Source organism: Leuciscus leuciscus, assembly GCF_965113295.1.
Source record: "Leuciscus leuciscus genome assembly, chromosome: 3".
Lineage (NCBI taxonomy): Eukaryota > Metazoa > Chordata > Actinopteri > Cypriniformes > Leuciscidae > Leuciscus > Leuciscus leuciscus.
The window spans coordinates 52482000-52504801 of NC_138727.1; the positions used below are offsets into that span (position 1 = coordinate 52482000).

The 22802-nt window shown below is 38.5% G+C and overlaps 3 protein-coding genes across 3 annotated transcripts in view; all 3 read left to right on the forward strand.

Annotated features, from left to right (window-relative positions):
• LOC309493633 (uncharacterized protein) overlaps positions 1-22802 on the forward strand; it is a 454994-nt gene that overhangs the window by 385150 nt on the left and 47042 nt on the right. The window lies entirely within an intron of this gene.
• On the forward strand, positions 623-8634 carry LOC309494709 (adhesion G protein-coupled receptor E3-like; the record flags this gene model as incomplete). Its single annotated transcript, XM_082164120.1, has 8 exons — positions 623-886; positions 1212-1373; positions 1449-1655; positions 1733-1965; positions 4667-4733; positions 4816-4907; positions 4989-5151; positions 8611-8634. The coding sequence occupies exons 1-8, from the start codon at positions 725-727 to the stop codon at positions 8632-8634; spliced, it is 1110 nt and encodes a 369-aa protein (XP_082020246.1). The 5' UTR covers positions 623-724.
• Positions 13134-20414, forward strand: LOC309494710 (uncharacterized protein; the record flags this gene model as incomplete). Its single annotated transcript, XM_082164121.1, has 8 exons — positions 13134-13216; positions 14891-14974; positions 15121-15159; positions 15567-15611; positions 15964-16491; positions 19131-19505; positions 19590-19646; positions 20395-20414. The coding sequence occupies exons 2-8, from the start codon at positions 14953-14955 to the stop codon at positions 20412-20414; spliced, it is 1086 nt and encodes a 361-aa protein (XP_082020247.1). The 5' UTR covers positions 13134-13216; positions 14891-14952.

Here is a 22802-nt window from a genome sequence, read left to right on the forward strand (position 1 = left end):
TTTAACATTTAACATTTAGATTTAACATTTAACATTTAGGTGTAACATTTAATATTTCGATTTAACTATTTAAAATATCTCTAAGTTGACAAATATTGTTGTAAATGTGTTAAAAAGTGACCGTCAAAAATTCATACCAGTTAAATACAACATTGTTTGAAGCTAAATTTGACAAAATGTTGCTGTTATTTTCAGCATGAGACACTTCACAAACGGCGCCCCATACAGCAGAGATCTTCAGGGATTTAATGTCTTCTTTTCTCTTCAGTTGATTTCATCTTAGACTGTGTCTTTTTCTCATCTCTTTTTCTGTTTTCTTCTTTCCTTCAATTGATTCTGCTTGTTAACAGGCTTATTAAAGCTGAGATGACTCCATATTTAATATATACAGATTTTGTGGCTCAGATAAGGTCCAGTTCTGGTTTATTTCTTTGCTCTTGGCTGACATGTGGCATTGCTATGGCCTGCTTGTGGCCCAGATCTGGCAAACAGGAGCAGTCCGCCCAAGGGCCTTCATTCCACGCTATATGTGGACCAGATCAGTTTTCCACATGTGTGCCAGATGTGGGCCGGATCTGGGACGTCAAAATGTTGCCATGTGGGTTACCACTAAGCCACATTTGCTTATTATAATTTTTTTTTTTTTTTTATTGTTGTTATTATTGTTGTAGTATTGTATGTAAGCTTCTGTTTCTGTCACACAGGATCAGCTGCTGTGGCTTTCATGAGTTATAACACAATGGAGAATCTACTGAAGCCAGACTTCTTCAACACATCAAATGACACGATTAAAACCATGATGTCCACTGTGATCTCAGCTACTCTTCCCAAAACCACCAACACTAAACTCACCAAACCAGTCAACTTCACCCTCAAACACATCAGAGTAAGAGACTGAAATATGTTTTTGTCCAACCTGAGAACTGATGACATTTACATTTACATTTATTCATTTAGCTGACGCTTTTATCCAAAGCGACTTACAATTGCTATATATGTCAGAGGTCGCACGCCTCTGGAGCAACTAGGGGTTAAGTGTCTTGCTCAGGGACACATTGGTGTCTCACAGTGGATTCGAACCCAGGTCTCTCACACCAAAGGCATGTGTCTTATCCATTGCGCCACCACCACCCCCTGATGAACATCTTAAAACATCTGAAAACATCTAATATTCAGTGTTGTTATATTTTCATGTTTTTTTCTTTTTGCAGGAGTTTGACCCCAACGGTTCCCTGTCCTGTGTGTACTGGAATATCAGCGAGTGGATTGTAGATGGTTGTTCTGTTTTAAAGACCAACAGCAGCTACACTGTGTGTTCCTGTGTTCATCTGTCCACATTCGCTCTCATCATGCAAACCAGCCGCCCATCAGAGGTACGAGAACATTTATAGTGAGAATTGAAGAACAGCACAGATTTGGCACTCATGTACTCTGACATGTTTTCTCAGAGCGACTCACTGCTGGACCTGTTGAATTTGGTGTGTGTGATCGTGGGGCTGGTGTTCTTCAGTTTGGCCCTGTTGACTTTTGCCCTTTGTCAGTGGAGTCCTGGAGTGAATAATGTGGCTCGAATCAACCTCTGTGTGAGTCTTCTGTTGGCTCACCTTCTGCTCCTGCTCACACAACAGTTTCTGAGCCTCATACGCCCTCATCAGGTGAGAATGATGAAGGAGCCCTACAGCTCAGCACAGTCTCACTGAGAATCATCATAACCGTCTCTCATGATCTCCAGGTGTTGTGTGCCGTGATATCAGGTGTGCTGCACTTCCTCTTTCTCTCCGGCTTTGTGTGGATGTTCATTGAAGCTGTGCTGCTCTTCATCTGTGTGAAGAACCTATCACAGATCAGCTCCAAAAAGAGGGAGGTGCTTAGCAGTGGATTCCTGTGTGTGATTGGATATACGGTTGCTCTGGTTGTGGTGGCCGTGTCTGTCGGGCTGCTTCCTGAAGGATACGGCAGCGAACAGTGAGTTGTTGTTGAAAGTCAATTTGATTACAAGCAAATAAGGCAGCTCTGGGCTTTTGTGACATTTTTGTCATCTCAAGTGTATATGCCCTTTTAAGACATGACCTGAACGAACTATCACTCATTAATTTAAAAATCACTCATTAACATCTCGTTACTACATCATGGCTTCTCCATGACTTCTTTAGTAAACTCTCCACAAAACTTTTTTCGGGTCCTAAGGTTTTAAACTCAAATGTTTGTCCAGCCTCCTGGATGAGTTCTGACCAATTAGACACTGTCTTTATTTGAGAGGTGGCATTTTCTTCACCTCTCATCGTCAATCATGCGTTATCTGTGATCTCTTTACTCTAGCATAGGGTACAGAGGCCACAGTTTAGACATGATTCCTATTATAAGAATACGAAATATTTTACACAGATTTCAATCAAGCCATCATTTGGACATACGATGAGAACATACTATCGTACTGATAGGAAAATAAGACACACTTTCATTCAAACATCTAATAGTTCTAACAATTACATGGCTTCTATGTGATCTAAGCATAATAGACAAATATATAGGTTTTAGACACAATATAGAATTATGTAGTTGAACGATGTCCATCAAGAATTTGTTTTGGTTGATTTTATGATTTTATGTATTTTTATATGTAAAGTCTCAGTCTCTGTGTATTTAAGAGATGTCAACCCTGGGGTCGTTCAGAGTTCCTTAAGAAGAAGGAACATTTTATTCTCCTGAGCAGTTGGAAGTACACTGTTTTTTTGTTTGTTTGTTTTTTAAGAGAAAAAATCCTGTGAGAGCTAATACAGTTTTTTTTTTCGTTGCTTTTTTTTTTTTTACCATTATTTATTTTTATATTTTTTACAGTACATGCTAAGAGCCACCATAGAATCAATCTCATAGCTACCATCATGCATTGCGGCAATAAGTTTGTCACCAATGTTGAGATTCAAATGCTCATTCTTGATATCTTGGGGGGGGATATGTAAAAACAAATATTGCATCACAATTGATTGTCAAAACATTTGGTAACTAAATAGAATTTTATGAAGTTTAGTGACAACATGTTACAATGTTTACATTGTACAATGACTGGTAGGATACAGTTTTTATTATTGTTTGACAACAATTTCAAGATTTCAATTCCATTCTTGTGATTTGATTCCGATTTTGATTCAATATTGACTACTTTGGATACATTTTTATTTTAAATTTTATTTAAAAAAATAATCTCACCTAATGCGGTAAACATAGAGGGCCCAATCTGCTGGTATTATTAAAGGTTAAAAATAACAAATGAAATTAAATATAATGCAGTTTTTGTTATAATAACAATTATTTAATGACATAAGTAAAAATATAATAAATATGTAATATAGTGCTCAGCAAAATCTCCTCTCTAGCTATTTTTTCTATTCAATTAACATGCTATGGTCATTAAATGGCTTTCCTGAGGTAAATGTAACGTTATGTGACATAATTGTTCTCCTGCTATTAGATATTGACCTCTTTCCGTGGTTGAAAAACAAAAATTGGTCGATATTATGTACTTTCGGTAAGTTGTACTGCATCTTTAAATAAAAAAGTAACAGCTGATCGGTTCACGTGCACTTGAACTGAGGCGCTCAGCGATCTGTCACGTCACATTTACAAGCGCCAAACGTATTTTTTGTCTGAATTTCGTAATAAAATTGACGGAATCTAAGAGCTGATAATTAGTTTAATATTAAAAGTACCTCTTTGCTCCGCAATTTTTCTGTGCGTGAGAAAATGGATGTGTGGCGTGAGAGCGTGTGAAAAGTGTCAATTGCGCTCAATGCGTGAGAGTTGGCAGCCCTGCTGTAGTCATGGGGCTACATGTAATAAATGATGTGAAATTGTTAACACATAACCTATTAAAGGAGAACTTGGTAACTTTTTTAACTTAATAAAACTGTCTAGAATTCATTTGGATGGTTAAACAACCTGTTCTGGTGATATTGGTGACTTTCCCCGCTCCCCCCAGCGTTCCCAGGCGGAAAACCAACCTTGCAACTTGGGGACTACCGTCCCGGCAGTGAGAAGCGAGAACGAGAACGAGCGCGAAACACGAATTGCTTTACGGCAATTCGACATAAACACACACGCATGTATGATGTATTACCAGATGACCCACCTCGGTAGACATAGCTCCACACGATACAGTTGGCTTGCTCCGATCAAAACAAACGCACATGAGCAGCGGTAGAGAGGGGGAGGAGGCCGCCGCAAGTGAGTTTTTACGACCGTGTTGTGAAATATACGCCCCCCCACAGCTGTAGGGGGAGCTCGTGGGGAAAACATGCGACAACAATAGGAAAAATCAGCGAAGAAGTGACTAGAGTTCGCTAGAGTTGCCAAGTTCTCCTTTAAATAGCAAACTTGACTTTGATTGAGATCAGTGAATGAGACAATTACATGATGGATACATCATCATTAAGTAGCCCTTATCACCTGATCATGTTTTCTATTACTGTTCTTCCACAATAAAAACAGTTACAGCAGCCAGAGAAAAGCAGTGTTCATTTAACACAGAGGATTTTGCTGTACACTTTTTTTTGGCACGCTATTTCAGAGTTACCCACAAGATTAAAATCTGTAATATTTCAGCACTCAACACCAGAAATAGCAGTTTTGCTATTCTTCTAGTTCTTATATTGTGTTTTCCTCTAAACAGTTGCTGGATTAAAATGGATAAAGGTTTTATCTGGAGTTTTCTGGGTCCTGTTTGTGTCATACTAGCAGTAAGCACATTTCTTATTTTTCATGATTTTTATTTATATTAAAGGGAAAACAAGGTGATTATTATTATTTTGATATTTTCAGTTAAACATGATTCTCTTCATCAACATCATCATCAATCTGAACTCAACTCTCAAAAATCTGAACGCTGAAGTTTCACAGATGAAACAAACCAAGTAACAAACATTCAGATTCAAACACTATAATACATATATACAATAAATAAATATCTGTTAATTTTATTTCTTTCTCTGCAGTGTTATGACATTTAAAACACTGGCTCAGTTTGTGGTTCTTGGTTGCTCCTGGATTCTGGGTTTCTTCACTAATGACAGGAAGGAGCTGGAGATCCTCTTCCTGATCTTGAACTCCCAGCAGGGAACCTTCATCTTCCTGGTCTATTGTGTCCTCAATAATGAGGTCAGACATCACTCAATTTACCACCATATTCCATTCAAAACTGAATATGAAAGATACTGTATGAACTGAATTACAACTGTTCTTATTTCGGTAATCCATGTCTTTTATTGAGAAATGTTGGAGCCGTTTTTTAAATCTGTTACTATTCTTCCACTTCATTCCTGTGACAGAATGTTCAATTGAGTCAAAACTATTCAAACTCCAACTGTCAAATTCTATATTTAAACAGACTGATCTGTCTGTCTGATTGCATGGTATTCATATTGGCATTCATATCAAGCTCCAAGCTTTTAAAATGACTTCAAACTTTTAGACCTGGCTTTCTCAAGCTTTTTTCTATTTTGTTCTCTGTAATTAGGTCCATTATTGTTGGATTCTCTGATAAAGAGGAACAAAAAGCAGAACTGGCATATAACAACCCAGCAAACATTTCAATGTGGGCGTAACTATTTAACATAAGTTCTTCTTCCTCCATGGTACATGGTTTCTGCTTGGGCAACCCAAATGGGGCCCATATAAATTCTTCCATCGGATCCACATGGGCCCCATGTACACAGCAAAATCCCCAGTGTTAAATTAACACTCCTCAGTGTACATATGTGTCCACACTACAGGGTGTTGAAACTAACACTGAAGCAGCCCTAATCCTACCCAATGGGTTTACAGTGTGTATCATGCATGCAGAAACTATTTTTGCAGTATAAATGGCACGAGAAATAAAATTAGTGGTATAGATATACGCACTTTCCCCGTATCCCATCGTGAGATCTCTCTCGCACACAATAACTGAAGCATACGCAGGCTGCAATGATGGCACTTTTCGTCCTCCTCCGCCTCAAAGTCATGGTTATGTTTGGCGAACTTCGCATAATCTGTGCAAGAACCCCCTTTAAGCATGTAGTAGGCCTATGTCAAGTGTAAACACATGAATCGGACATGGGTCACAACTGAAAGAACGTGTAAACGGACGGTCAAAAAGGATATAGGCAACAATCGGATATAGGCAACAAATCAGAATTGGGCATCAAGACCTGCTGTGTAAACGAGGCCCAAGATGAAATCAACTGAAGATAAAAGAAGACATTAAATCTGTGAAGATCTCAGCAGAGGAGGATTAAACAACTCCACAAACAGCATTACCAGCTTCACTTATTACTAACCAGACTGACATCTACAGAAGTTCGTATGTGTTCTTAAGTCAGTTGTATTTCTTGTGTTACGTTTTTTTTCTGTTCTTGTTGTTTCAGTGATTCTGCTTGTTATCATCAGCTGTCTTCAATAATGGTCTTTTATCACCTAATTTATCACTTAATTATCTCATTAACTTCAACACTGCTTCAGTGTTTCTTTCAACACCCTGTAGTGTGGACACATGTATACACTGAGGAGTGTTAATTTAACACTGGGAATTTTGCTGGGATTTTGGGACCCTAATCAAACACACCTGAACCAGCTAATCAATGTCTTCAGGATTACTTACTAAAAGCTGCAGACAGGAGAGTTTATCAGGATTGGAGCTAAACTCTGCAGAGCTGTGGCCCTTCAGGACTGAGTTTGCCACATGATGGGTCCATAGAGGGCTCTAAGAGGGGCCCATTTAGATGGTCTTCACACAAAAACTTTTTTTGGGGGGGGACCACAGTGGGTGAAAATTAGGCCCCATTTAATAATTTCTTTAAAGATTCCAGTGGGTCAAATAATAATAATAATAATAAAAAAACTGTCCAGTAAATAAACAGTAAAATACTCAATTTCCATTTTCCATAACAAATGTGTCTTATAAACACACAATTAAAGCAGCCAGAGAGAAAAACTAATGTTAAAGAGTTAAGGGTCAAGAGCCCAAATAAAGTAAATGCCATAATTGCCCATTGCAGGGTCCAAGTGACAGCCCATCAAAAACCCACATGTTGTCTGGGGTCTGATCTGTCTGTCTGACTGCATGGCATTAAAGATTTCAAACTCCAAGCTTTTAAAACTTCTTCAAACATTTAGGCCTGGCATTTTCAACCTCTTTTCTATTTTGTCGTCAGTAATTAGTTCAGCCATTGTATGATCCTGTTCTGTGGGAAAATGTTTCACTCTCTCCAAAGACAGTATTTGGAAGAATATTATCAGTGTTTACTTCTGAAAGTCTCTTAAAATACAATTTATTTCATGTTTATTATAAAGAAATTCCACTGTGGTTCATGAGTTTCAGAGGTTAAATGATGTCATGAAGTCACTCAGCTCCTCTCGTCTCATTCTTGTCCAGGTCAGACAGCAGTTCAGGAAGTTCTTCAGATGTCTTTGCTGTGGATGCAAACAAAACTGAGGATTACAGCAATCACGATCAGGAAATAAAAAGTGTCATTATTATACGTGTATTTTATAAAAGAATAGATGTTTTATTTTTATTTTTACTGACACGTAGGTCACCCATACTCTGAATTAGTCCTCTGCATTTACCCTGTTCAGGTTAGTGTACACACATTCCCTGATAGCAGACCAACATTGAATCAAGGTTGAAACTTAACATTGATAGATAAATAGATCAAGATGGACATAAAATCGATATTTGTTCAACTTAAATTAAATCACTTTGTACACATTTACACATTTTACATCGAATCAACATTGAAACAATAACAAATCAATCTTGCTTCATGTACAAAAGGATCTTAAATAAATCTTAAATCTTAAAGCAGAATTGGCATAATGAGAATTGACAGAAAAAAAGTCAAACTGGTTTGTAATTAGTGAAGATGGCAAAGCTGTTTTTGGAGTTGTTTATTCAACAGTTTTGGAGTTTTCAGCCCTTCATGGCCTCTGACTGAAAGAAATAAAAAAGGACATGGATTTACTTTATTACCCAGTTTGTGGAAAATTGTCTCTTCACCATAAAATACATCACAGACAATATGCAAATATAAATAAGACATACAACTCTATTTTAAATATATATATATACTGGCATAAAATCCTGCTGTACACAAAGCAAGATTGATTTGATATTGTTTCAATGTTGATTCAATGTAAATAAAATGATTTAATTTAAGTTGAACAAAATCAACTTTCTGCAAATGATAGAAAAACATGTTGTATGGGTGTCTTCTTATTTTATTGCTGTCAATGTTACTGGTGTAAAGCTGAAAAACGTAGCAATTACTGTTGTAACCAACGCTCCCTAAGGGAGGGAAGGGAGATGTTGTTTTGAACCGACACTAGGGGTCGCTCTTGAGAGCCCCAATAAATTCTGATGCATCCTGAAAAGGCCAATGAAATTGGTGAGAAATGCCCTGCACATACGGGTATAAAAGAGGCCAGCGTGGCACTGCTTATTTAGGTTTGTTCTCAGGAGACGAGACAGTGTATCAACACTCAGCAGCAGTTCAGAGTTGTACTACGACCCCTATACGACATCGAACATGCCTAGTGGCATCTGGTCAATAGAAAAAATTGCTCCCCTCTTCTTTCCAGGTGGGGGTTCCAGTGGCCTGTTGACGGGCTGGCTGTACCACCTTTCTGCAAGAGGAACATTGTTTGGGTCTGGCTGCCGGTCCAGACACTTGATACTAGGCCAGAGTAGCCTTCGCAGGGGGCCACCCTTAGCGACGGGCAGCCGGGGCTTGCTGCCTCGGGGGTGCAGAGATGGGACCCGAACCGAGCCAAGGCATGATTGTGTTTGATGGCCTCCATCTGCTTTTTTACTGTCAAGAACTGCTGGGCAAATTCTTTGATAGTGTCGGCTGAAAAGGCCACCATGGGAGATGATCTCGCATCCCCATCAGGTTCAGCCACAGGTGGCGCTCCTCGACCACCAAGGTGGACATCGCCCAACCCAGAGACTGTGCCGTCACTTTCGTAGCCCCGAGGGCATAATCAGTGGCCATAGGCAGTTCCTGCATCTTATCTGGATCGGGACCACCCTCGTGCAGATCTCTAGGCTTGAGACCCTGCCTCTTTAATTATGAAAGTAAAAGTGCCCTTTTCGCTCCATCTTTACCCTATCTAATTATAATGTAAGTGTGAACTTGTGAAATACCCGTATGTCCTTGGCGTGGCCAGCTATGCAAATTTTGCTTGCCGATATCATTGTCCTATTCTGAATAGGTGAGGTTATTTGGGCAATCAAGAGTGACACCTAGTGTCAGTTTGACACTGTTTTATTTAAACATGTAGGATTTTCTTGGTGGAGGCTGAAAAGCATAATTTTATAGATTCATCGATAATCAAACAATTTTTTTCTGTTAAATGTTGCGAATTAAAAAAAAGTGAGTGAATGTGTGCATGGTAAAGGGAAAATAATTTACATTGTATGGAATCCTAGTTAAGTTGTAAAGTTTGTTAAATTTTGTTGTGTGTGTGTAAGGAGTCTTCTCTTGTCTTCTGTAAAGAGAGAGGGCCAGAGTTGTTTTGGGTGTAGTAATATACATTTAAAACTAAACTATAAAAATAATTTACTGAAAAGCTAGGGTCTAAAAATGAAATGAGTAGATTAGATTCAGCTTTGTTTAGGTCACAGTTAAGTCTTTCCTATATTATTGTAATGTTGGTTTTTTTTTTGTTTTGTTTTTTACAAAATACCTTAATAAACTAAAATAATAAACAAAAATTTAATAATTGTGTTTTAAAACATGATTTTTTCACATTCCAAAAAAGAAAAGCGCCATAGACTGATTCTGATTTGAGAAGAATACCCTAGAACAGTGTTTCCCAACCCTGCTCCTGAAGGACCCCCAACACTGCACGTGTGCTTTGTCTCCCTAATCAAACACACCTGATTCAACTCATCAGCTCATTAGAAGAAACTCTAGGACAGGGATGGGCAAACTCGGTCCTGGAGGGCCACTGTCCTGTAGAGTTCAGCTCCAACCCTGATAAACTCTCCTGTCTGTAGCTTTCTAGTAATCCTGAAGACATTGATTAGCTGGTTCAGGTGTGTTTGATTAGGGTCCCAGATAGACAGCAACCATCAAAATAATGTTAATGTGTCAATGTTAACTACATTGAATCAACATCTCTTTTGCTCCAGCAATTAATGTTGACAATTTCATCCATAAATCAATGGTGATGGCGTTGAGTCAATGTTACAATGTGATGTTGGTTCAACATCATTTACACTCTCAGAAAATGAAACACAACTATTACAACTGACTTAAAGCCACACAGCCTGAAATCAACTGCAAATAAAAGAAGACAATAAATCTCTCAAGATCTCAGCAGAAGGTCAATTTGACAATGTTTTACTGAAAATGTTTGGTCACCATTATGGTGATCAGTGTTTTCTTTAGTTGGACAGTTTGACTCTTAGCTTTAATGTGAGTGTGTGATCTTTGCAACAGTGTGTCCTGAAACACATAATTTATTCCAAAGAAAGCCAGTAGAGTTGTGACGTTCGCGAACGAACCGATTCTTTTGAACGGCTCATAAACATGAACGATGGGAGCCGAGTCGCGGCTGGAGGGGAGCCGTTCTTTCTGTCGTTCTTTTTTTCCTATGCGTGTTTCACACAGATGCACACAAATTAGCTCCTCCGCGAGACAGAACAGTTATAGGGGACGCACATGGCACCCTTTAGCGTCAATATGAGACGCAGATAGTCTATCTGCGTCTCATATTGACGCTAAAGGGTGCCATGGGCGTTCGATGTAGACGAAACGTCAAAAGCGTCAGTATGTGACGACTTGGGATGAGAATGCGTTGGCCGAACAGCATGATGATAGTTGTGCACGCATCCTTCACGTGAGTACTCCAGTGGAAAAAACCCTGCGTGCCTCTGTCATTGGGTAGGAGCGGAGCCATGACTTACTCCAGTTTAAAAAATAAAAATAAAAACACGTGCGAGTGCCTCTCTGTCTCAGTGCCAACGTCAGTAATAGCGGGACGTTAGGTATTGTGTGAATAACATAAGTCAACGTAGCTTTACACATACACACACTTTGTACTAAAGGTAAATCCAAAATAGTGATGTCACTGTCTAAGCAGAGGGATGTTGTGCAACCCTATGGAATATAGTCCACACATGACAAATGAGGTAATAATCAATATTTCAGAATAATTCAAACTCAGATATTGGTGTGTGATATCTGAGTTTGAATTATTTGACTACAAATCTAACCTCATAATTCCTCCCAGTGATTATTTCCAGGATAAACTGAGATGCCCCCAAGCTGGCTTCTTAAAACGGACTAAATATTTAAAAAGAGCCAAAAGAGCCGTTCTTTTGAACGGCTCTTTGAAAGGAACGGATCGCCAAGATCCGGATCCCCTCAAAGAGCCATAAATCCCATCACTAAAAGCCAGAAACAAAGATCATAATTCAGCATCATAGTTCACTAATTTTACTCTAACCATAAGTTTTAATTTGTTATTAAAAAGTTATATTCACAAACAATACTTTCTTGCCACAGATCAGACATTCTGAATTTAGATTTTTAAAATATATTAAAGAAAACATATTTTTAGATACACACACAGACATCAAGAATCAGCATATGAATCTCCACAATGGTGACATGCTTCATGCTGCAATGCATGCTGGGAGCCACCATAGTGTAAAACCAGCATGCATTGGCATGAAGCATGTCACCATTGTTGAGATTTGTATGCTGATTCTTGATGTCTGGATGTCTAAAAAAGAAAATTCCTACTATGTATTTAAAAATCTAAATTCTGAATGTTTGATCTGTTGCAAGAAAGCAATAACCACTTTTTTCGAGGCGGAATACAAGTACACTATTCTACTTCTTATTATGCTAAAAACTGTTTCACCTGATTATCTTTGTTTCAGGCTTTCTTTGCAACAAATTATGCTTTGGTAAACACGGCTGCAAAAATCAGAAACACACATGTAATGCCAAGAGTCAAACTTTCCAACTAAAGCAAACACTGATCGCAACAATGGTGACCAAACATTTAAAAACATTTTATTTGCAGTTGATTTCAGGCTGTGTGGCTTTAAGTCAGTTGTAATTGTTGTGTTTCATTTTCTGAGAGTGCAAACATGATGAACCAACATTACATTGTAACATTGACTCAACGCCATCACCATTGATTTATGGATGGCATTTACAAAAAAATGTAACATTAATTGCTGGAGCAAAAGATATGTTGATTCAATACAGTTAACATTGACACATTAATATTATTTTGATGGTTGCTATCTATCTGGGACCCTAATCAAACACACCTGAACCAGCTAATCAATGTCTTCAGGATTACTAGAAAGCTACAGACAGGAGAGTTTATCAGGGTTGGAGCTAAACTCTGCAGGACAGTGACTCTCCAGGACTGAGTTTGCCCATCCCTGAGTTAAAGCACTGTAAAAATTGTATGTTGTCATAACTTATTGATCAATTCTCATAAGCTACATCAGCAACAAATAAAATGAAGTTATTAAATATTAGCTCAAACGACGTCACGCATTCCTCTAATCCTTGGTGGATTTGCATCTTTGATGCAAGATGTAAAGTAGTGGGCAGATCTGTGTTTATCTTGTCACAGCACAATGGAAATAAAGAGATAAGGTGTTTCTCGGATCCAAGGTGAATATAAACTGGGTTCAAAGGTTTCATGCACCAAAATGGACATAAATGTAGTGTGAAAGTAATACATACAACATACAACTATTCACTTGGAATAAGTGAAATTCACACTCAAATCATAAACAGCTCAAATAATATCCCAACTAGGATCATAGGCGAAGAGTTAGACTCTGGGCCTTTACAAACCCCTCCTAGTATTTGCTGCAAATAAGATTTTTACAGTAGAAACAATAGGTTCATATTAAACTATTCACACTGGACACAGATATTTGACATTTGACTTCTTTTTATGAAAAGAATGTTCCAAGTTGTTAGACATGACCTTTGTATTGATGTTGGTTTAATAAGTATAAAAGCATCTTGGCATGTGTTCTGTCTTTGTGTATGAATTTGAATATGGATTTGAATGTGAGCAGGAGGAGATAACAGAATGTGTTTTCTCTGGAAGATTAGCAGATCATTGTCATTTACACTTCTGACTCACAAATATTCACGTGTCTTCTTCACCCGAAGATCATTTAAAGATAAACTCATATCAGGTAAGACACTCTTGAAATAATTTATCAGATGAGGATAAAATGCTTAAGTGTTACTATCAATCTCACAGTTGTTGGGTCTTTATTAGCGGTTTGTGATATGTGTTTCAAGCTATTTAGGGGAAATCCTCAGCTTCAGATCATAATCTCTGATATTCATGATGATTATGAACCGTCAGCCTTTTCAAAACAACTATTCTGCATCATATACACTGAACTGTGATCTGTGTGTTATTTTAAGTAATTTGGTTAATATTCATAACTTCAAAGGACTGTTTAATGTTGCAAGGGTTGCAGAGAGACATGAAGTCAAAATCAAATTGATGGACAGTAGATATAACAGACATCAATGTTCAAGTGAAAACTAAATCACTTTTTAGCACTTTAGCACAGTTTTCAGCCTGTGTTCAATATCTCTAACCGTAACACAGCTATCATGAACAGCTCACCATCACAGTCTTTAGTTTTGCTTAGGCTAGTCTCTAAATTTATTTATAAAAAATAATGTACATTTACATAATGAACATTTTAAACAGCTTGATCAAAGCTCGATCAATTACAACAACTGCACTGTACAACATCAACTTCTCATTATGCTCAGCAAGCCAAATATCTTTAAAAGTTTATATTTAGGTCATCGATTTGAATTTTTTACAGTTTTGAGCAAAGACTAAAATCCCTGAAGCTATAAACCAGGAGCTTTTTTTAGTTTCATTTGTACTGAGGAACAACCCCCTATCAAAAAGTGTCTCCATATTTTTATCATCTTTTTTTATCACTGTTTTTGGATATATAATTTACCGTTGCTTGGCGAATTTTCCCAGATGAAATTCAGTCATTTCAATATAAACCCGCTTTTATAAAGTGCCATCTGTGTGAGATTTTCATCACTACACCATTGACGAGACAATGGACTTTTTTTTGCCAGTGAGATTTAAATAGGCTAAAGTGATCATGCCTTTTAGTGTGTTTACACGTTAAGTACTCGAGAGTATGCCATTTCAGTCTAGACGTCTGCGCACATATGCTTTACTTTACTACACTAAACACGTAATACGCGTGTGCATGCCGTCAACGTTTTCACAGATTCACATTTTTAAGTTTACCGTCATGGAGACGATAACGTTATCATTTTCAAAAACTTGCTCTTTGAAACCTGTTTTCAAAAGTTTGTTTTTTAGTCCCCCAAAAGGCATAACATTTTTCAGTTTTTAGTTGAAAACAGTGTTGTGTTAACGGCCCCAATTAGATCAATAGTCATTTATTCACGAATGGCCAGTTCTGGCAGAAAACACATATTACATGATAGTTGAAATATCAGTGAATGACGAGCAGGACGGTATAATTTAATCTCCACCATCAACCAAGGATTTATATCAGTAATATTTTACTGTTTTTCACTGGGACTCGTTTCACTGGGACTAGCGGCGGCCCTGCAATAACACACACACAAACCTCTTCATTCTCTCTTTCTTTTCACTAACTAAAGTAAGATAGAGTAGCGTAATGGCGCCATCGTGTGTATCTATATCATTACAGACTCTCCTCATTTACGACTGTTGCAACATGTACTGTAAACTCACAAATACAGTGGGATTTCCATGTGTGTTTGACTAATTTCATGCATAAATATCTCAGGTAATTTGTTTGTTTTCTCTCTCTCTCTAAACTGTAAAGGAAACTCATCATCTGAACTGTTTTTATATAAAGAGAAATACACCGGTGTGACCAAACTGAAAATGGCTTCCTCTCTTCATAAAGGTGAGTATATTATAAAAGTGCTTTTCACTGCTGCAAAAACATTTATGACAGATGATGAATGTACTTTTCTCAAACTCAAAATTGCAGTTTAATCAAATACATTTTCATTAGTTTTTATTGATTTTTTTCTTCGTATTTCATGACAGGTTTTATGAGAGCACAGACTATCATCTCTGTTATGCTGTGTAAGTCAGAAAGCAGTGTTTTTTGCTCATGTATTTATTTTTTGTGATAATAACACATGTAGGTCCACGTGTTTGTTTAAGAAGTATTTGGGCTAATTTTATTATGCGTTTCCGATCTGATTAAAACATTTCATCATGTTTAAATCCTCCCCAAGCTCAACACAGAAGATGCTAAATAAGACTTTATAAGATTGGGCCTTCATTGATCTAATGATGTGTGTTTGATGATCTAATGAATCCCTCTTAATATGTGACACACACTTCTTTCATTGAGATGACTGAGCTGTGACATTATTAATGTGCTGGACAGCCAAGAGTTTAATAGAGTTCACCTAGAATGTTGGTTAAAATATTGCATCTTTTGTAACTTGTTGATTAATTTGTATTCATTATCATTTTTATCTCAGATCTCTTGGCCTCTGTAACTGTCACACAAGAGACGACCGCCGTTGGTAATGTATTGTGCTGAAATGTCCAGTTTTTCTCAGCTCATGTCTGCTGACAATGTAGAAATTAGTTTGGACCAGTATTAACATATAAATCTCGGGAAATCAATGTGTTTCTGGTGATTAGTCATTTTTTTCTACATTTTTGAAGGATGTACTGTATGTGATCGGCTGCTATAATGTTCACTTGTGCTGTGTAACTCGAGCAGTTCTGCTTCCCCTTTATGAAGTAATATTTTGTTAATGGGAAATTAAAATATATAGGAATGAGTAAAGCTGCACTTCTGAATGGATTTTATAACAGTAACATTTTATTAACAATAACATGTAATGTTTTCTTAATATATTTTCATAACAGATAATCTATCAGACCCCTGCTACAACTACACTGTGCTGAACGATACATGGAGATCCATCAATAATACAGATGCTTCAGTCAAAAACTGTGACAAGTCTGTATCTGGCTGGTATCGTCTCTTCATTAACAGCATGAGCGCTCATATCCCAGACACGTGTGTTGCTCAGTCCAGATGTGGCACTGCTGTCCCACTGTGGATACGTGGAGGACACCCAACAGTAACAGATGGAGTCGTCACTCGAGATGTCTGCGGTAACTGGAGCGGTTACGCTGCGAGTTACTGCTGCTTTTACGGGTCTTTTCCCATTAAAGTCAAAGCCTGTCCAGACAATTATTATGTTTATGAGCTGGTTAGTCCACCTTACTGCAATCTTGCATACTGTGCAGGTAATTATATTCACATGAGCTCTTTCTACACACTCATGATATTTGTGTCTCTGTTCATTAATCACTATTCATCCAAACTTTCAGACACTGGCAGCATTAACACCAGCCCTACAACTGTCACACCAGTGACCATCTCACCTGGTAATGTTACACACTGTGTCTCTATTGGCTTATTTTCTGAGTGTTTTCTAATGTATGTAGGCTACAGATCAGGGCTGCATTTCCCAAAAGTATCGTAAGCCTAAGTTTATCGTAGAACAACTGACACAATGGTCTCTATGATCAACTTAGGCTTACGATGCTTTTAGGAAATGCCGCTCTGTATCATTGGATAGATGTGTGCGTGTGTCAGAAGAATGAAATATTTACTGCATCACTATAATTAATTAAAAACGTCAGCTGTTGATGCCAGTACTTTACTGTAGAAAATACACTTAGCAACATATTGTTCTCTCCAAATGATTTGTTAATCCATACAGTGATTTCTCAGGGTCATTATTGTATGTATTGCTCGTGTGTCAGCGTTATTTAAATAAGTTTATTTTATAATAAACCACAAAGCTTCCCAGCAAACAGAGTTTAGTTACAAGAACGTTCTCCAATATTCAGTGTTGGGTCTGGGAACGTGAAAAATGTCCATTTATCAAATGTCCAAAATGTTATTTGAAGGTTAGTGTGATGTTCCTGAAACAATCGTTCAAACTCCTGCTGTGAACAAGCACTGAAAGAGAGAGTAATAAGAACACAGTGGAGAGCACACACACACACACACACACAGCATATACACACACAGTGGAGAGAGCGCGCACACACACACACACACACACACACACAGTGGAGAGCACACACACAGTGGAGAGCACACACACACACACACACACAGCATATACACACACAGTGGAGAGAGCGCGCACACACACACACACACACACACAGTGGAGAGCACACACACACACACACACACACACACACAGTGGAGAGCACACACACACACACACACAGCATATACACACACAGTGGAGAGAGCGCGCACACACACACACACACACACACACAGTGGAGAGCACACACACACAGTGGAGAGCGCACACACACACACACACACACAGTGGAGAGCACACACACACAGTGGAGAGCACACACACACACACACACACACACACACACAGTGGAGAGCACACACACACAGTGGAGAGCACACACACACACACACACACACAGTGGAGAGCACACACACACACACACACACACACAGGAGAGCACACATACACACACACACACAGTGGAGAACACACACACACACAGCAGAGAGAGCAAACACACACACACACACACACAGACACACACAGCGGAGAACACACACACACAGTGGAGAGCACACACACACACACACACACACACACACACAGCGGAGAGCACACAGTGGAGAGCACACACACACACACACACAGCGGAGAGCACACACACACACACACACACACACACACACACAGCGGAGAGCACACACATACACACAGCGGAGAGCACACACACACACAATGGAGAGCACACACACACACAGAGTGGAGAGCACACACACACACACACACACACACACAGTGGAGAGCACACACACACACAGAGTGGAGAGCACACACACACACACACACACAGTGGAGAGCACACACACACACACACACACAGCGGAGAGCACACACACACACAGCGGAGAGCGCACACACACAGCGGAGAGCACACACACACAGTGGAGAGCACACACACACACACACACACACACACAGCGGAGAGCACACAAACAAAGTGGAGAGCGCACACACACACTAAGTGGAGAGCACACACACACACACACACACACAGTGGAGAGCACACACACACACACACAGTGGAGAGCACACACACATACACACACACAGTGGAGAGCACACACACACACACACACACACACACACAGTGGAGAGCACACACACAGCAGAGAACACACACACACACACACACACACACACACACAGTGGAACATGAGCAGTCTCTTTGAGGTTGTGTATCTTCGGAAGTGGAACACAAAGCTTTTCTTCTTCTTTGTCCTTCAGAGCAGAGGTCCTGTAGCTGACACGAGTCACGACTATACTGCCCTCTATAGGACTGGTGCAGTCGGAGTGCGCATGTGTCGAATCTGTCCATCCTGAGCTTTAGTGGACACTTTTCTGAGCACCTCGTGTCTGATCTCTTCTCAGTTCAAACACTGACTGTCACTGAGTGAACGACAGATCTCTGTCTCTCTCTCAATAGTGCTAGTTTAGAGTCAGACCCGATCAAACCACTGATACAGTGTTGCTGAGGACACTACTGGAATAAAACACTTCACACGCTGCAGATAAACTCACTTATTTTCTGTAAAATAAAATACTGCTGTTTTAGTGAAAGCATTTAGTTTATTTTTTTTATTTTTTTCACTATTTGCAAATGAAATATTGAGGAAACAATATTACTATTAGTTTATGGATTCCCGCTGAAAACCTGACAATGATAATTTTGAAATGGTCATTTTTAGACCAAGAAAATGGAAATAAAATCTTAAAAAATAGTAATAATAATAATATGTACATGATTATACTGGTGTGTAACGTGTTTACTTCCAATTAATAATTAACAAATAATCCTATAAATGCATTTGAAAAAATATTGTGGATCGAAATGAATTCGTTACATTTTGTAATAAAACATGTTTTTCAGAAACTTGTTAATTTCTTAATATATTTTCATAACAGTTTATCTCTCTGCAGACCCCTGCTACAACTACACTGAGCTGAACGATACATGGAGATCCATCAATAATGGATATAACTCACACTGTGACGTGTTTGTCTCCTGGAGCGGCTGGTATCGTCTCTTCATTAACAACACTAGCGCTCATATCCCAGACACGTGTGTTGCTCAGTCCAGATGTGGCACTGCTGTCACACTGTGGATACGTGGTGGACACCCAACAGTAACAGATGGAGTCGTCACTCGAGATGTCTGCGGTAACTGGAGCGGTTACGCTGCGAGTTACTGCTGCTTTTACGGGTCTTTTCCCATTAAAGTCAAAGCCTGTCCAGACAATTATTATGTCTATGAGCTGGTTAGACCAACTATCTGCAATCTTGCATACTGTGCAGGTAATTATATTCACATGAGCTCTTTCTACACACTCATGATATTTGTGTCTCTGTTCATTAATCACTATTCATCCAAACTTTCAGACACTGGCAGCATTAACACCAGCCCTACAACTGTCACACCAGTGACCATCTCACCTGGTAATGTTACACACTGTGTCTCTATTGTTTATTTTCTGAATGTTTTCTAATGTATGTAGGCTACAGATCAGAGCTGCATTTCCCAAAAGTATCGTAAGCCTAAGTTGATCGTAGAACAACTGACACAATCTCTATGATCAACTTAGGCTTACGACGCTTTTAGGAAACGCCGCTCTGTATCATTGGATAGATGTGTGCGTGTGTCAGAAGAATGAAATATTTACTGCATCACTATAATTAAATAAAAACGTCAGCTGTTGTTGCCAGTACTTTACTGTAGAAAATACAGTAGCAACATATTGTTGCCTCCAATTGATTTGTTAATCCATACAGTGATTTCTCAGGGTCATTATTGTATGTCTTGTTCGTGTGTCAGCGTTATTTAAATAAATGTTTATTTTATAATAAACCATAAAGCTTCCCAGCAAACAGAGTTTAGTTACAAGAACGTTCTCCAATATTCAGTGTTGGGTCTGGGAACGTGAAAAATGTCCATTTATCAAATGTCCAAAATGTTATTTGAAGGTTAGTGTGATGTTCCTGAAACATTCTTTCAATCATTCAAACACAAGCACTGAAAGAGAGAGAAATAAGAATACATTACAACTTTATTCAGACACAGCTTTAGATGAACTGAAGATAAAATACATTAACTCTCTGAAGATCTGATTAAACAATTCCACAAACAGCATTACCAGCTTCACTTATTACTAACCAGACTGACTTTATTTCTGTCACACGTCTACAGAAGATCTTATTGAGAATTAACAGAGGTTTAGATGTTGATGAATGATTGTTTCGTTTGACGTCACCATTGATCTCCATCAGCGTTTACTTTAGTTGTGCTCGTGACTCTTAATGTTTAAGTCTCTTTTGTTTCAGTCTTTGCAGGAGTTTTCAGAAAACGTCACCATTGTTGTGTTTCATATGCCGAATGTTGATGTGTGTGAGTGTATAAGCGACACTAAACAAGTTTTAAACAAAGTTAGCAATGACAGTGTTATTTCTACACTCTCTGACATCATCATTTAGCATCTGAAACACAGCAATAGAGTTACAATCAATCTTTATAATTTCAGCTGAGTTTAATACTTCTCTTAAAACTTTTAAAATGGCTGAAAAAAAGTAACTTAACAATTGTCAAGAGCCTGGGTTATCGTTCATTTTTAATAAAGATATGCTGTGGTGAATTTGAACATGGATTTTTATTCTTATTCTGCATGTATTCACAGACATTTCATGCAGGGTTTGGTTATGAATATTTGCCTCAAAAGTCCTGGAAATGTATTTATAGAAATGTATGAAACCTGTAGATTGTTCTCAGGAGTGTCTGGCTGTCATTCACTGTACGGTTCTATTCCACAATTCATAGTCAGAAACAGTCCTTGTGTTTTCACTGATAAAGAACTATAAAATATAGAAATTCTGTTTCATTTAGAGCGAGCCTGTTGATCAGCATCTCTCATTCATCTCTCGTTCTGCCCTCGTTCATCTCTCGTTCATCTGTCATTCATCTCTCATTCATCCCTCATTCATCTCTCGTTCATCTCTCGTTCATCTCTCATTCATCTCTCATTCATCTCTCATTCATCTCTCGTTCATCTCTCGTTCATCTCTCATTCATCTCTCATTCATCTCTCATTCATCTCATTCATCTCTCATTCATCCCTCATTCATCCCTCATTCATCTCTCATTCATCTCTCATTCATCCCTCATTCATCTCTCATTCATCCCTCATTCATCTCTCTTTCATCCCTCATTCATCTCTCATTCATCCCTCATTCATCTCTCATTCATCCCTCATTCATCTCTCTTTCATCCCTCATTCATCTCTCATTCATCTCTCTTTCATCCCTCATTCATCTCTCATTCATCTCTCATTCATCTCTCATTCATCTGTCATTCATCTGTCATTCATCTCTCATTCATCTCTCATTCATCTCTCATTCATCTCTCATTCATCTCTCATTCATCTCTCATTCATCTCTCTTTCATCCCTCATTCATCTCTCATTCATCTCTCTTTCATCTCTCATTCATCTCTCATTCATCTCTCATTCATCTCTCATTCATCTCTCATTCATCTCTCATTCATCTCTCATTCATCTCTCATTCATCTCTCATTCATCTCTCATTCATCTCTCTTTCATCCCTCATTCATCTCTCATTCATCTCTCTTTCATCCCTCATTCATCTCTCATTCATCTCTCATTCATCTCTCATTCATCTCTCTTTCATCCCTCATTCATCTCTCATTCATCTCTCATTCATCTCTCATTCATCTCTCATTCATCCCTCATTCATCTCTCATTCATCTCATTCATCTCTCATTCATCTCTCATTCATCTCTCATTCATCTCTCTTTCATCCCTCATTCATCTCTCATTCATCTCTCATTCATCTCTCATTCATCTCTCATTCATCTCTCATTCATCTCTCTTTCATCTCTCTTTCATCCCTCATTCATCTCTCATTCATCTCATTCATCTCTCATTCATCTCTCTTTCATCCCTCATTCATCTCTCATTCATCTCTCATTCATCTCTCATTCATCCCTCATTCATCTCTCATTCATCCCTCATTCATCTCTCTTTCATCCCTCATTCATCTCTCATTCATCCCTCATTCATCTCTCATTCATCTCTCATTCATCTCTCTTTCATCCCTCATTCATCTCTCATTCATCTCTCTTTCATCTCTTTCATCCCTCGTTCATCCCTCGTTCATCTCTCATTCATCTCTCATTCATCTCTCATTCATCCCTCATTCATCTCTCGTTCATCTCTCGTTCATCTCTCGTTCATCTCTCGTTCATCCCTCATTCATCTCTCGTTCATCCCTCATTCATCTCTCGTTCATCTCTCGTTCATCTCTCGTTCATCTCTCTTTCATCCCTCGTTCATCTCTCATTCATCCCTCATTCATCTCTTTTTCATCCCTCATTCATCTCTCTTATTCATCTCTCGTTCATCCCTCATTCATCTCTCATTCATCTCTCATTCATCTCTCGTTCATCCCTCATTCATCTCTCATTCATCTCTCATTCATCTCTCTTTCATCCCTCATTCATCCCTCATTCATCTCTTATTCATCTCTCATTCATCTCTCTTTCATCTCTCTTTCATCCCTCATTCATCCCTCATTCATCTCTTATTC